The sequence below is a fragment of the Etheostoma cragini genome, chromosome 17 (assembly GCF_013103735.1).
Source record: "Etheostoma cragini isolate CJK2018 chromosome 17, CSU_Ecrag_1.0, whole genome shotgun sequence".
Lineage (NCBI taxonomy): Eukaryota > Metazoa > Chordata > Actinopteri > Perciformes > Percidae > Etheostoma > Etheostoma cragini.
The window spans coordinates 24033939-24047923 of NC_048423.1; the positions used below are offsets into that span (position 1 = coordinate 24033939).

General features: G+C 40.8%; 2 protein-coding genes across 2 annotated transcripts; one reads left to right on the plus strand and one right to left on the minus strand.

Annotated features, from left to right (window-relative positions):
• Positions 1-1871: 1871 nt before the first annotated feature.
• Positions 1872-8352, plus strand: pcgf6 (polycomb group ring finger 6). Its single transcript, XM_034897428.1, has 10 exons — positions 1872-2373; positions 2549-2648; positions 3843-3939; positions 4145-4200; positions 4298-4357; positions 4661-4778; positions 5838-5865; positions 6363-6461; positions 7918-8004; positions 8112-8352. Exons 1-10 carry the CDS (start codon positions 2305-2307, stop codon positions 8160-8162), a joined length of 765 nt encoding a protein of 254 aa, XP_034753319.1. The 5' UTR covers positions 1872-2304; the 3' UTR covers positions 8163-8352.
• Positions 8353-9759: 1407 nt separating this feature from the next.
• On the minus strand, positions 9760-13383 carry LOC117960569 (alpha-internexin-like). The gene is made up of 3 exons (XM_034898544.1): positions 12823-13383; positions 10935-11059; positions 9760-10814 (listed from the first exon to the last, which is right to left on the minus strand). The coding sequence occupies exons 1-3, from the start codon at positions 13381-13383 to the stop codon at positions 10628-10630; spliced, it is 873 nt and encodes a 290-aa protein (XP_034754435.1). The 3' UTR covers positions 9760-10627.
• Positions 13384-13985: the final 602 nt, after the last annotated feature.

The following is a 13985-nucleotide window of genomic DNA, read 5'->3' on the forward strand; positions in this document are numbered from 1 at the left end:
TAGCACAAGAACACAAGTGTGTCATGAAAAGTTTCTAAAGATGCAGATCTTTTTGACACTGACTAACTGCATGACTCCAAAAACTATGAGGTGGAAATCCCATTTGACTACCCAAAACACAGCATTACAAACGTGGTAAATTCTAAATTCCCACAGATATCTGTTTGCAGATAGGAAGCAGTAGTCTGAACTATGGCACAAAGAAATCTCCCAAAAGTGAATATTTAACCACAAGAAGTCCCAGATGTGAGACATGAACACATAAACTGCCTGATTAAATCTAGTGGAGGTGATGTTCGAGGATGAAGAGGATTGTCATGAATTGATTTAATTGATTATGATGATTTATTTACATAGCCCAATAACACAAATTTGCCCAAAAGGGCTTAACAATCTGTACAGCATCCTTTGTCTTTGACAGCTTGATTTGATTCAGGAATTGATTCTCCACTCCCTCTCTTTTTGTCACACACATGCGGTAACCGTGGGTAATACTTTAGTGGTGTGTTTGATTTAGCTGCTTATACCTGCTGTCGGTCTTCAGACAATGGAGTGCAAAGGTACGAGATGCTGCTGCAAAACACAACGGCCTGCATCGTCTTCTCACACACTGGCTGATTCAGTAACACTGTATGCAATGCAGACAGAGGGTGATGGTGTGATGCTGCAGATGCTGGATGGATTAAAATGGGGAGTCAAAAATATGATTACATCGGAAGACTCTGAAAGAGTTCAAGTTCAATTGGTGGACTTAAAGTGTCGTCGCTATGATAAATGGCTGATAAGTGAATGAGCAGCACCTAAAACCCCTGCATGTAGTTACACCTTACATCCAGTAAAAACTCTGGTGTCATGGCCATAAATGTAGCAGCAAATGTACTTTTTGGAGCCAATGTCCTGCAATACATGAGGATGAGTTTCATCAACAAGGCTTCAATCCAACGAAATGACTAAGGATGGGGATGGGTTTCCCATTTCCCATATGCAATATAACGTACATTGTGCCCTGAAGGAATGTCTGTGCTGCTGAGACATGTTGCTGGGGTGGTCTTTTAGGGGATGTCCTGACTTCGGTGGGCGTGTCACTGCAACATTTAACACAAAATGCATTGTGACTCTTCCTGCAAGGTTGCCACAGAAAGAAAGAAAGAAAGAAAGAAAGAAAGAAAGAAAGGGTTGCACCTCCTGGAGCTGATCCACATATCATGTAGGCTTTGTTGTGATTTTTACAATGCAATATATTTGTACTTATTATTATGGGAAACACTTTGATGTTTGTTTTATGGTCCATTGCAATAAATCTCCAAATGCACTAGAAGATTCTTTAACTGACCAAAACACACTATTGGTTCTTTCTCTCCACTGTAATGAAATACGTTTTATTTTCTCTTATTTACATTTAGTGTTTTCTACATTGTTATGGCTGTGTTGAATGCTGAAAGTTGAAAATGTGTTGATGTTTTTCGATATTAAAATTATATTGGCCAAATATTTCACACAAATAATTACATGTAATAAATGTTTCACACATTTGCTGTTTCCTTCTTTTTGTAAATATTGCATTGGCTGTGATTATATGCTTCGGGCGCCCCCTGTTGACACAATCAGATTAGAACATCCATCCTCTTGTTTAGCTATTACCGGAAGATACTTAATTGGGCTTTAAAATAAAAGCATCGGATTTCAAAATTGCGTGAAATAATTTGAAAATTGATGAGTCACTGTATTATTTAGGCTGCAAAATTTTTTTTATTTCAGTTCCTTCATTCTCTGATTGACAAACTTTTGTTAGTTTGACTACAATATTGCTGTTAAAGTGTTGTGAAATGAACCTGTACTTCTTGAACTGATACAGGTGTAATGTGTCGCTTTTCTGGTCAGGTCACACTTATTTTGAAGAATCTAGGCCGGACGTCGTAATGTTTGTGTCCGCGCGCGAGAGAAGTTGAGTCGGTATCGTGAATGTAAAGGCAGTAAAGTAACGTTATATAAAGTAAGGAAGTAGTTTATGCCAAAGTTTTAGCCGATAGCCGCATTGGAGCATTTAACGTAGCAAAGTGTGGTTAGCACGTTAGCAACTAAGCTGTAACTTCCCTCTATAAGCGCATGTGCACTTATTTTTCTACCCATGACAAGCAAGCTAATGTTAGCCAGTTTACTAAGCGTAGCTAACTTCACAGGCAACTAAAAAGCCGTCGACGTTTAGCTAGCAGGAGCTAACGTCACCGTTACATTGTAACGTACTTGTCGTTTTGCTCTCGTACTTTAAGAGAAAAAGTTGCTAGTTAGCAGCCGTTGTTGGGAATGTCACCTATGTATGGTCGCAGTCATGAATGGTCAACGAACATGTCAGACAGCGACTCCGAGGAAGAGGTAATTAACGTTAAAGCTCTCTTTTACTTTAACTATTCACAACAAAGATGGCTTCTGTATGTTCGTCCCTTTCTGATAACTGACAATTATATCCTCACGTTACATCTAGCTATATATCTAATGTTTTAAAGCTGAAACGTTAACCATTGACTGTGATTTGCTTACTTTCCCACAGCCCAAGCTCCCTCTCAATCAGTTCTATCCATACATCCGCTGTGCGCTTTGCTGCGGCTTCCTCATCGATGCCACCACCATCACAGAGTGCCTGCATACATGTGAGTCAGAACGGAGGTCTCTTTTAGCTCCTGGGGGTCCTTAGAGGACCTTGAGAGGATTCAAGGAGTCACGAGATAATGTCTCCCTACCACACGTTAGAACAACAAGACCATACTCAACAGGCCAGCTGATCTTTATGAATCAGCTGGTATCTGTGTCAGCAAGCACGTGGACGCCAAAAACCAACAGACTCAGGAACTGTTTCTTTCCACAAGCCATCACTCTGATGAACAGCTGACTTCTGACTCACAGTGCCAGGTTCAATTCTGTGCAATAACCCAGTCACACTGTCTCTAAACAGCACCTGTTTACTGGTTCCACTTAGTATTTAGTCATCAGAATCAGCTTTATTTTCCAGGTATGAGGACACATACGAGGAATTTGTCTTTGGAGCATTTTTGCTCACAATGGGCTTACACATACAAAACAACCAAACAATACACACTAATATATACACACACTAATATATACATACTCTAAACAGAAACAATATAGAGGCATGATTGCAATGAAGAGTTCAATAAAAAAATATATAATTGTGGAGCATAGTGCAAAGGGTACATCACTCATTTTCAGAGCTTTTCATACTGTTCATATTGTAATATAATAACATACTTATATTTATTCCAGCACCCTTGCACTATGCTCCACAATTAAAATAACTATCACAATTTACTCCTGCATACTTTGCACTCTTCGTTGAATTATTGCCTCAACCTGTCTATTAGGTTTCTGTTTAGAGTGTGTATTTACAGTATAGTGTGTATATATTAGTGTGTGTGTGTATATAGTTTATTTGTGTGTTTTTTTTGTAAGTGTAAGTGCAATGATGATCCAAAGAAAATTTGTGATGGCGACATGAGTAACAAGACATTTCATAGAGAAACGCCAACTAAACTGTATTTAATAAAACAGTGTCTCCATTAGATAGTTTGTCAAACAAGGATAAGTTGACACGTTTTTTTCTAATGCCGCAAATACTGCAAACTAAATATCTCGGCCACTCTAACGAGCACAATTAATTCAAAGTCCTACCAAATGTGTTTGTAAAAAGTGTACTATATAGTTATAAGTTCTCAAATATGACTTTTTCTTTCACCTTTTAAAAGTGGATATTTGTGTGGCTGCGTTGACATACTGTACACGAGGTCCTGACTGTGTCTTACATTGTGATGTCTTTTGTCTCCTCCAAGTTTGCAAAAGCTGCATCGTGAAGCACTTCTTCTACAGCAACAGGTGTCCCACATGCAGCATCGTAGTCCACCAGACCCAACCACTATACAACATCAGGTAGGGCTGATAGTTCTTGATGGCTGAATCACCTCCTGTACCTGTTAAATTAATATATATATATTACTATAGTTGAGTTGACTACATTCATTTTCATGTATTTCATGTAGTTAATTTATTGTCAAGTACTTTAAGGATTGTATACGTGCTGACACGCAGATCTGTGATGAAGCAGTCAGTGTTAACGCTTCACCTCTGTTTTCAGACCTGACAGACAACTGCAAGACATTGTTTACAAAATGGTTCCCTTCCTGGAGGAGTGTAAGTACTGTATGCATACAGTCAGATGGAGTTCAACATAATTTGTGTACATTATCTGTTTTAATTCTATCGTGACATTTTTTGTTTTGTACCACAGTCGAAAGAGAACAAATGTGTAAATTCTACAAAGAGAGAGGGTTGGAAGTGCCAAAACCAGGTAATAGTTCACCCAGTACTACATTTAAATTAATTGCGATGTTCATTCACACACTACAGTTAAGCTGGCCAATTTTGATTAACAACAACAACACATTTGACACACTGTTGGTTATAGAGCTTCTTGGGAACCTGAATGATTAACCCCAAAAACATTGGATTTCCATCATGTATAATGTGATGTGGCACTGTAACTTCAGTGTTTGCATTTAAATCTAAGAGTTAATAAAGTGGAGGTCCAAAGATGGAGCTTTCCAGCAAAACTGTTGCAAAAGTTTGAGAGTTTGTCCTTTTTGCCTTCCAGTGGTGGTCTCCCCTTCGGTTCCTGTTGTGTTGAAGAGGCAGAAGAAGGAAACCATGCCCCCGTCGGTGTTCACCATTCCTCCCGAGCTCGATGTATCTCTGCTGCTGGAGTTTGTTGGGTAAGGATCTAATGTTTTGTTTGGTCCTTGTCCAGCATCTGTATCTATAATGGCTGTGGAAGATACTCAACCTTTTAGACATTATACTATGTAGATGATATTTAAAGGCCCAACAAAGAAAATCTAAACGTTTGCAAAGGGATTAATCCCTCATGAACGTTTTTTCTTGGCTTAACATTAACGTCATTCTTCATCTCATTAGTGAGATGCTTTAATTAGTTAATTTGCCGAACCTGGTGTCAAAATTGATGTGGCCTCGGGGGCCATCAGACCGTCAAATGGCACAACCCTTGTCTACTTCTCTTATTTCTCAGCATGACGTTGAAAATTCAAATAAATAAATAAAAACACACACTCTTTAAAAGAATAGCAGAAATTCGGTTCTCTCTGTCTGTCTGTTTCCTAGTAACTGTGTTCTAACAAGTGTAACTATCTGGCATTTTCCCTGCCTTGGCCTGGTTGTAGCAGTAAAAGCACAGGTGGAACTAATCACAGTGACGATGGCTCTGCTCCCATCAGCCACGCCAGTCAGCATGCACAAAACCAGGACCCTGCAACTCCCAGTCCTAAACACAGCCATTCATGTCTTTAGTCACACCTGTGCATTAGCACCGTTGACTTGTTCAAATGTCTTTTGTGAAAACGGGCCAAGTGCTAGGCAGGTGTCCACCATGTCCCATTTACAAAATACAAATTCAAAAGATGAATGTCAAGTAGCAGTACTGTTACAGCCAGCGTGAAACAAACTGCAGGTTGATTTGCTTTGGTGTAAATCATTCTCTAAATCAGCAATTATGAAACCACTGCTGTACATTAGTCTCCTATTATCAGAGACATTAAAACAGAAAGGTAACGAGCTTTAGTTCAAAGGATAGTGGATTTGCTTTTGGCCTGTAGACACGTCTTCTGCGTTAAGGAAAAAAGAACCCAGTTTGTAGCAGTAAATGAAATGACCCTGTAGTTACAGAGACATGCCATGAGATGGTCTCTTAAAGTGACAACTTGCTTAGTTCCAAAAAGTTGTCCTGACTGTATAATGACTCCTGTTTTTGTTTTTAGGGCTGAAGAGGGCATCGATAACTACAAGGTAATGATGTAAAATATTTACAATGTGTATTTTTAACTGTTCTTATTATAGCAGTATGGTGCAGGGTAATAGAAACTAAAGGGGCAAGATGGATAATGACTTAATAAAGGTTGGTCTGAAGGCTCCACCCAGACCTGCTGATCCATTAGGACATCCGTGGTCAAGTTATCCTGCAGCTACAGAGTCTGTTGCACGTACTGTCAAGAATAGTTTTCTGCTCAGAGCATTGCATTATTTATCAGTGTGAAATTACATTTCTCCAATTTAATACCATATTCCCTGTATTTGAAGTACATTCTAAAAGTTTTTGGTGTGTACATTTCTCATAGAGCTGCATGTTTGCATATGTGGATGCATGAACATACGTGTTACATATACACCTTTTTATAGAATACAAATGTATCTGTACATGGTAGTCAAATGTTTGTTTACCTTGTTCAGCTTTGTTGTACTTGTCTGGCCGATGGTTTAGATTTTGTCCCCCTGTCCCTGTTCAGCCATTAGAGAGGCGGTACGTCCGTGTGTCGGGCGAGGCCACGGTCCGCCACGTGGAGCTGTTCATCAGGAGGAAGATGGAGCTGAGCTCTACCTGCCAGGTGAGTGGGCCAGCAGAGCATGTGATCTGCTGCATCACACCGAGTGAAACTGGAGCGGGAGATCAGACGGATGCTCCAACATTTAAAATAAATCCGATCTGTGCGCCGTCGATGGTCCTGCCTCTCCGCCCACATGGTCTGTCTGCCAGGCTGACAGTCAATGAGTTCACGAACTGACATGACCATTGATCCTGAATGCCAATTTAGACAGACTTGGAACAGGACAGCAAAGGAAGTTACAGCATGTAGACAGGGTGACGCTGGTGTGTTTTGAAGCTGGTGTGAAGCCAGCAAGCATGCGTGGCCTAACTACATTACCGTCCACTAATGTCCACACACCCGTGGCGTATGATGTATATTAATACAACCGTGTCTGTCCATGTAAACTGCACAGCAGCAGAATGGTCAGATGTGCCACTGTTTCATTCTTTTAGTGTTGGCGCAATAGGGGTGGGCTTTATGTCTCTGGGCGTAAACCAGGGCTTTTCCTTGATGCCTCACCACAGCCAATCACCATAACTTTTGCATTTGGGCACGTAAACATGCTGGATGTTTTTCGGCTCACTGACATTGACAAGATTAACCCCTTAGGAATTGAAATTTGGCATCGAACAACAAGTCATTTTTTGATAATTGATGGTATTGAGGCAATTTGGACGGAGACTAAAAAAAGTCCCCAGCACTACTGATGACTATTTGATGTAATTCAGAACATTTGATCTCTTCGTGGGACTCATTTCAATCAGCATCAGCCATATCCAAAAGCTCAGGCCTGACAACATGACCAGAGACACAAGCAGTGCATTGAGGAATGCACATGTGTACGCTGGGGAGTACAAGCAAAGACCAACATAGAAGGGTCAGCTGCTCAGGTCCCGACTCAGCCGGGTGCCTATAAAGGACAACAGACACTCCCTAACAACCTTAATCAGATTATAATTAGTGCAGTGATACCACATGTGTGTCTCAGAGTGGACATGCTGGAAGAGAAGGCTCCTGATTGTTACCAGTGTAACAATCAGGAGTTTCCTCCGTTCCTCAGAGCCCAGACACACAGAAATGTGTGGTCCGTTTGACGGTGTTCAGGTGTTGGTGTATTTAGTAGCACGTGGATGAGGATTAGCAGCTTACATTGATTTCCTGGCCGCGGTGCGGCACCCTGGCCTGTCTGGACAAAGGTGGAGAGGACAGAGAGACTGACAAAAGGTCACTGTTTGCTGAAGCAGTTGTATAACTTCTTACCTTTAAACTCTGACATCTTTTAGAATCATTTAAATCATTTGTATGTACTAGTTAATCTTTCTGTATTAGTCTCCCCCATCATCTTCTTCCAGTTTATCATAAATATCCAAGGGGTCTCCTGTATGTTCAGTGTTTTGGTCACTTACTTGTGTGAAAAGGGCGTTTGATTGAATCTCCGCTGCCGTGGTCTGAACTGTTTCTGCATGTCCTGCAGGTGGATGTGGTTTGTGGAGATCACCTCCTAGATCACTACCAGTCCCTCAAAGACATCCAGAACTCTGTGGGTGAAGAGGCACTACAGGTAAGCACCACAAAGACACACACAACAACTTTGATAATGGGAAATTAAGTACAAGATCAGGAATACTTGTGAGTGATTCTGTTGGTGCTGTTTGTATGTTGCTCCAGGATGGTCTGTTGGTGCTGCACTTCGGCCTGGTCCTGCCCTCCCAGTCTTGATCACGAGAGGTGGATGTAGTCCATTCCTGAGGAGATAAACAGAATGTTTTGACTTTGTTTCTGATCATATGACTTCTCATACTGTGAAGTAGTTTCTACATCGGCATAAGTACTCTACGACTGTCATGAATGTGTTCGGAGTTTCACTATCTGCTCACAACACATCTGATAAAACTTCCAACCTAAATGTTACTAAAAAGCAGCAGGTGGCGGGAAAAACACTTCATGTGTAGTAGAAAGTCAAGGAACTTCACACTTTCTTTCTTCATTGAACAGTCTTTATGTATCTTGTGTTCAGCTGTCTGAGGTAACTGGCTGGACACAGGGGACATACGTCTGATTTACTGAAGTGCCAGCATGCAAAATACATTTTACCTGATGAATGGAATGACACGTTCCTACTTACTGCCTAGGATTCTTTACAGATTGTGCTTCCATTGCGAGACTGGGACTGCGGCTGTAGCTAAAACTGGACCACTGAACCGGGTCAGTGGGTCTGAAACGTCTCAACATTTAGGTCTGTGAAGGCAATACGATGCGTTGACTGAAAAGCTGGGTCAGTCTACTTTACCTATTTTTTTAGGAAACAGGGATGTGTGTGTGTGTGTGAGAGATATTTAAGGGCTTTTGTATAGACTCTGCTGATGTTAACTGATTTTTGACTTCTTCAGTTATTTAAAAGGAGTTTGTATAGTGTTTGATGGGCTTTGTTAATAACTTTCCTACTTGGTTTTGTCATAATGAATTAATAAACCACTGAGGATGTTTCTCAATTCATTGTTTCCTCGTTTGTATTCATGTTGTGCCTAAGGTCTCAACTGTGAAAAAGGAGTTGCTGGGGGAAATTAGTTGTGTTAAAAATAATAGCAGTCCGACATTACTAACCTCAAATCTTTTTGGAGAGAATTCATATTTCTACATGGCAAATAATTTACTAGTAAGTGTTGTAGAGTCATACTTAACAGTCATGACATACGTGTTGTTCATTCTGTAATTGAAACGGACATGCTCAAAATAATAGCAGTGTTGTGTTTAATTGGTGAAGTTATTGAGTCTGTGAAGAAACAGGTGTCACTTATGGCCCATATTTAATCTATATATACATATTTAAGGAAGTAAATGTGCATGCTGGTTATAGTGCATTTCACACTGAAATACTCCGCAACATGGCTCGTTCCAGACATTGCTCTGAGAGACAGCGGACTTTGATTAAAAAGTTGATTGGAGAGGGGAAAACATAAAGAAGTGAAGAAAATTATAGGCTGCTCAGCGAAAATGAGTTCAAATGGCGTGGAGAAAAAAAAGCGGTCACCTACCATTCCAATGGATAGAGGAAGAGAAAAGTAGAAGAAAGTCATTCCTCTTCTCAAAGGCCAAATGTTCAGTTTCTACCATTCAGTTTGTTAGTGAACTGCAAATCCTAGGAATCCAATACAGAAGTCATAAAAACTGAAATCAACAAAAAGGAGCTTATTAATATCGAGCTGAGGCCCTTTCCTAGTGTTGCTTGAGCTAATGGAGACTGCCATCCTAAATGAACACGCTGCTGTGATTGTGAATGCGCTGACTCGCAGACAAAAGCAGAGGAATCAGTTGGTCATTTTATTCATTGCGTTACTTTATTCATTGTGTCATTTAGTGCAACTAAACCAACAGTGAGTGGTTTTCCACTAGGTGAGATATGTACTACCAGTTGGACTGCATGTTCTGAGTGTTTTTCACAGCTAATGCACTATGCACATCACAATTAACCATGGTAACCAGCTTTTGTAATGTCTCACAATACAACCAAACACAATGCAAGACACTGTCCTCCTCCATACACCCTAAAGTGCTTTCATAAATACAGATTGACTGTTGCTATGCGCTTTGAACCTTACCTGTTTCACGTTAAAGCTCAAACTTAGACATGAAAGACCTCACATTTAACAACTAACTTAATTTAAAGGATGCTGTAACAACAGAAGTGGACCTACACAGACATTTGGTATCTTTCTTTTAAGAAATAAAAGTCTATCTGAGCAATCCAGACAGGCCGAGAATCCATCCCCAGAACATTTAACACCTGGTCACATATTTTTATTATTTTAATTTGCAACATGTGTATTTCCTCTAGGGACGTACAGTACACTTTTTTTTTTTTTTTTAGGTCATTTTCCTTTGGTATTAAGTGTTTTAGTTGCTTGTTTGGGGTTCCTCATTTCTCGTGACCTACATATGATCATTGTACCTTCTGAAATTGTATTTCATTGATACCAAAATGATGTGTGATATACAGGAAATGAAGCTTAGATGAGTCTAAATCCTGAAACCTGCAGTACGTCCCAGGAAAAATGTCCAAAGTTGTATTTAATAGACAGATGTTGGTAATAACCCAGCTCTAAGTCCAAAACGTCTTAACAAATACAGTATGTGACAATGGATTACTGCGTATCTCTTTTGCTACTTTCCCTGCCTGTCTTCCTTCAGTTGTTGGAGTTGATGTCTGCCTCATCTTTATCCTCACTGCTCTCCTTGAAGCTTTCCTTGGTGGCCCCCTCTTTCTCCCTCTGGCTGCTCCTGGGCACTGACGCTCGAGGCTGGTAGCTGTAGCTGGCAGCTCCAAACGATATCCCTGAGTTAAAGTGAGTCTCCTCCCCCTCCAGCAGTTTCCTCAAAGGACCAAAGGAAACAAATGTCAGACTTAATACCTCACAATGCTCAAAGAATGTATTAAAAAGTCTACTGGTCAAGAGAGCTGTTGTTCTGTTCGCGCTTTAATGCAATGAGCACCTGTAGGCAGCTATCTCTATATCCAGGGCCATCTTGACATTGAGCAGGTCTTGATACTCTCTCAGGTGCTGGGCCATCTCACCCTTCATGTTCCTCAGCTCAGTATCCAGGTGGCCAATAGTGTCCTATGGCATTGGAAATAAAAAAGGAGGGAGATTATCAGTAGTGTCGAACAGTAAATTCACTTCCTTAGCATGTATATAGTTTTTAATCCACTGTGATAGGCTTTTCTGTGTTATAACCGTTGGCCATTTTTCCCTTAAAGGACTACCTTTAAGGCTTAGCTGGACCTTATCTAAGCAGCCAGTGAAAGCAGATGGCATCCTGGGTCTGATTTAGCAGGTCAGAGGGTAATCTTATAGACACAGGGTTTAATTCCTTAAGAACACTTTGGGTCAGTGTCACAATCACACAGGCTGGTTAACGTGACTACCAACGCACGAAAGGTCATGTTCTCACTTCAGACCTTGAACCTGAATTAGAAACTACATACATTACAAACTGAAGAAATGACTGTATTTAAAAGTGGCTTTTGTCACATTTTAGTGGGAAGCCTCTCTGCTCTTTTCCCCCATCCATTTTCTTTGTGTGTGTGAGTTTTCTGATAATGCTGATTGGTGTTTGGTGTCTTGCAGACGGTTAGATGAGAAGCTCTATATCGCTCTCATATCTCTCATATAGTCAAGCTCCGAATGACTAGAAACAGGGGGAAACACCTGAGCTGGCTTTGTCCAAAAAGGTAATAAAACCTGCCAACCAGTACCGAAGTGGAACAGTTTAGAGGGGGAAGGTTTTGCTCTGGGAACAGGGATTTGTTGAAGTTTTATTGTCACTAAGGTTCCCAGGAAAAACTCCAAGAAGTCACTAAAATGAGTTTCTTTTGACCTCTTTCCGCCCTTAGCTTTCATTCGAGACTAGCCTAAGACCTAAAAGGTTGGTATAAGAATGACACTCCCCGTCTCTGGAACTCATTACCTCCAACTCAGAAGCATTGATTCACCCCCCCCCCCACCCCATTTCAAGTCTCAACTCAAAACACATCTGTTTAAAACTGCCTATTCCAATTAAATGTCTATTGCTCTGCCTTTTCCGTTGTTGTGTTTTATAGTATTTGTATTGCTGTTTTTATTATATGAATACCCTGTGCGGCATCCTTTAAATAAATTGTATTATTACTCGGATAGTCTGTATGCTCCTCGCCTCGACCCAGTCCTGGTTCATATCAAGGTTGGGGCTCCCTTAGCTTACAGCTTTACTCAAGCTGTGACATAACTCATGAGGATCTGCTCCCTTCCAATCCTATTATTCCAGAGTTGTAGGCGGTAATGACCTCAATGCAGACTGTGGTAGCAGTGCTTCTGCAGGTGATTGGGTATAATAAAGTAGGTTTTACTGTTACAATGTCTTCTCAAAAAAACTGCATGGAATTAGCTAGTTTTTGCCTTTATCAGTAGGCCCATACATCCAAAACATCCCTTTTTTGTAGATCGTTTAATGCTATTCATACTGTATTATTTCAATGGTTAAAATTATGTCACAGCAACTTTGTGTACTACAAGGTTTTGGTGTATTATTTGCTTTAAGTTAAATATTAAAGGGTTGCTAAGCCTAAATCGTAGGCCATATATGTAAAAATTGTTTTATTTGCCCATGTTTATTTGCTCATGGAACTCATTTCTATCAAATAAATGCTTCTTATTTTTGTTCTTTGGAATATAAAAAGTATCAGAGACAGGAAAGAATGAACAAAATGAAGTTTTGAGTGCACCCAAATGAAAATCCATTTACCTCCACTGTATTGGGGTGGAGTCAGAAATCTCTAAACCTGGACAACTAAAACTACTAACTGCATGGCCAGAGACCAGAAGAGGTAAATGAGAAAATCTGCCTGCATGGCTGTGACTTCAGCGTTGTGTGCGTCCTCCATCTCTGTGATCTGCCTCTCCAAAGACTCGTTGGCGCTCCTCAGGGACTCTATCTCAATTGTCTTGGACTGCAGCTGCCTCCTGAACTCACTGATCTCCTCCCTGCTAGCCCGCATGGCCTCATTGGTCCTGGCGGCCTGCTCGCTGAGGCTGGCGAACTTGGTCTTGTACCACTCCTCGGCAGACTGCAGGTTTTTGGAGGCGATGGACTCGTACTGGTTGCGGATCTCCTTCAGAGCTGAGGTGAGGTCCGGTTTGGCGGGTTCGAGCTCCACGGAGACGTGCTGTTCCTCCATCATGCTGCTCAGCTCCTGCATCTCCTCATCGTGCACTTTCCTCAGGAAGGAGATCTCATCCATCAGCGACTCCACACGGCGCTCCAGGTCAAGGCGGACGGCTGTGGCGTCATCCACATCCTTCCGGAAGGACCTCAAGGTCTGCTCAGCTTCCTCCCGGACCCTCATCTCCTCATCATACTTCACACTGAGCTTCTGAAGTGAGACATGAGAGGAGAGCTCAGACATGAGAGGATGGGGAAGATGTTGGATGACACAAAGAGAAAGAAGAAATAATGACTGGTTTCTTTATGGAAATTAGGATACAGGATAAATAAAACAGAGTAGAAGAAGAAATAGTGTTTCTAGACCATTTCAAGTGGAGGGGCCAGTTTGGGGCCACATTTTTTTTGACTTTTGGGCTACCAAATAAATTAAATATAAGTGTTACATACTACCAACCCTCCACAGGTTGGGTTCTACAAAAGACTAACAATACACATGTAATAATATATTCATATATTTTATTCGTAACTGCACATCAATAATACCCTTTGGTGATAAAGTTGGGGTTAAAAATGTATGAAAATATATTTATATATATATATTGCCACCATTAGGAGGCCAGAGAATTTAGGCTTGTATAACAATGGAGACAACCTTTAAAATGCTTAAATTATGCACATTTTCAGGTTCATAATTGTATTTAGAGGTTTTATCAGAATAGGTTGGCATGGTGTAATTTTCAAAAAAACACCATACTTTGTTGTACAACTGACAGTACCTAGGTAAGGACTACTAGCCAGTCAGAAGCAGAGTATGAGGGCCCTGACAGTACCTAGGTAAGGACT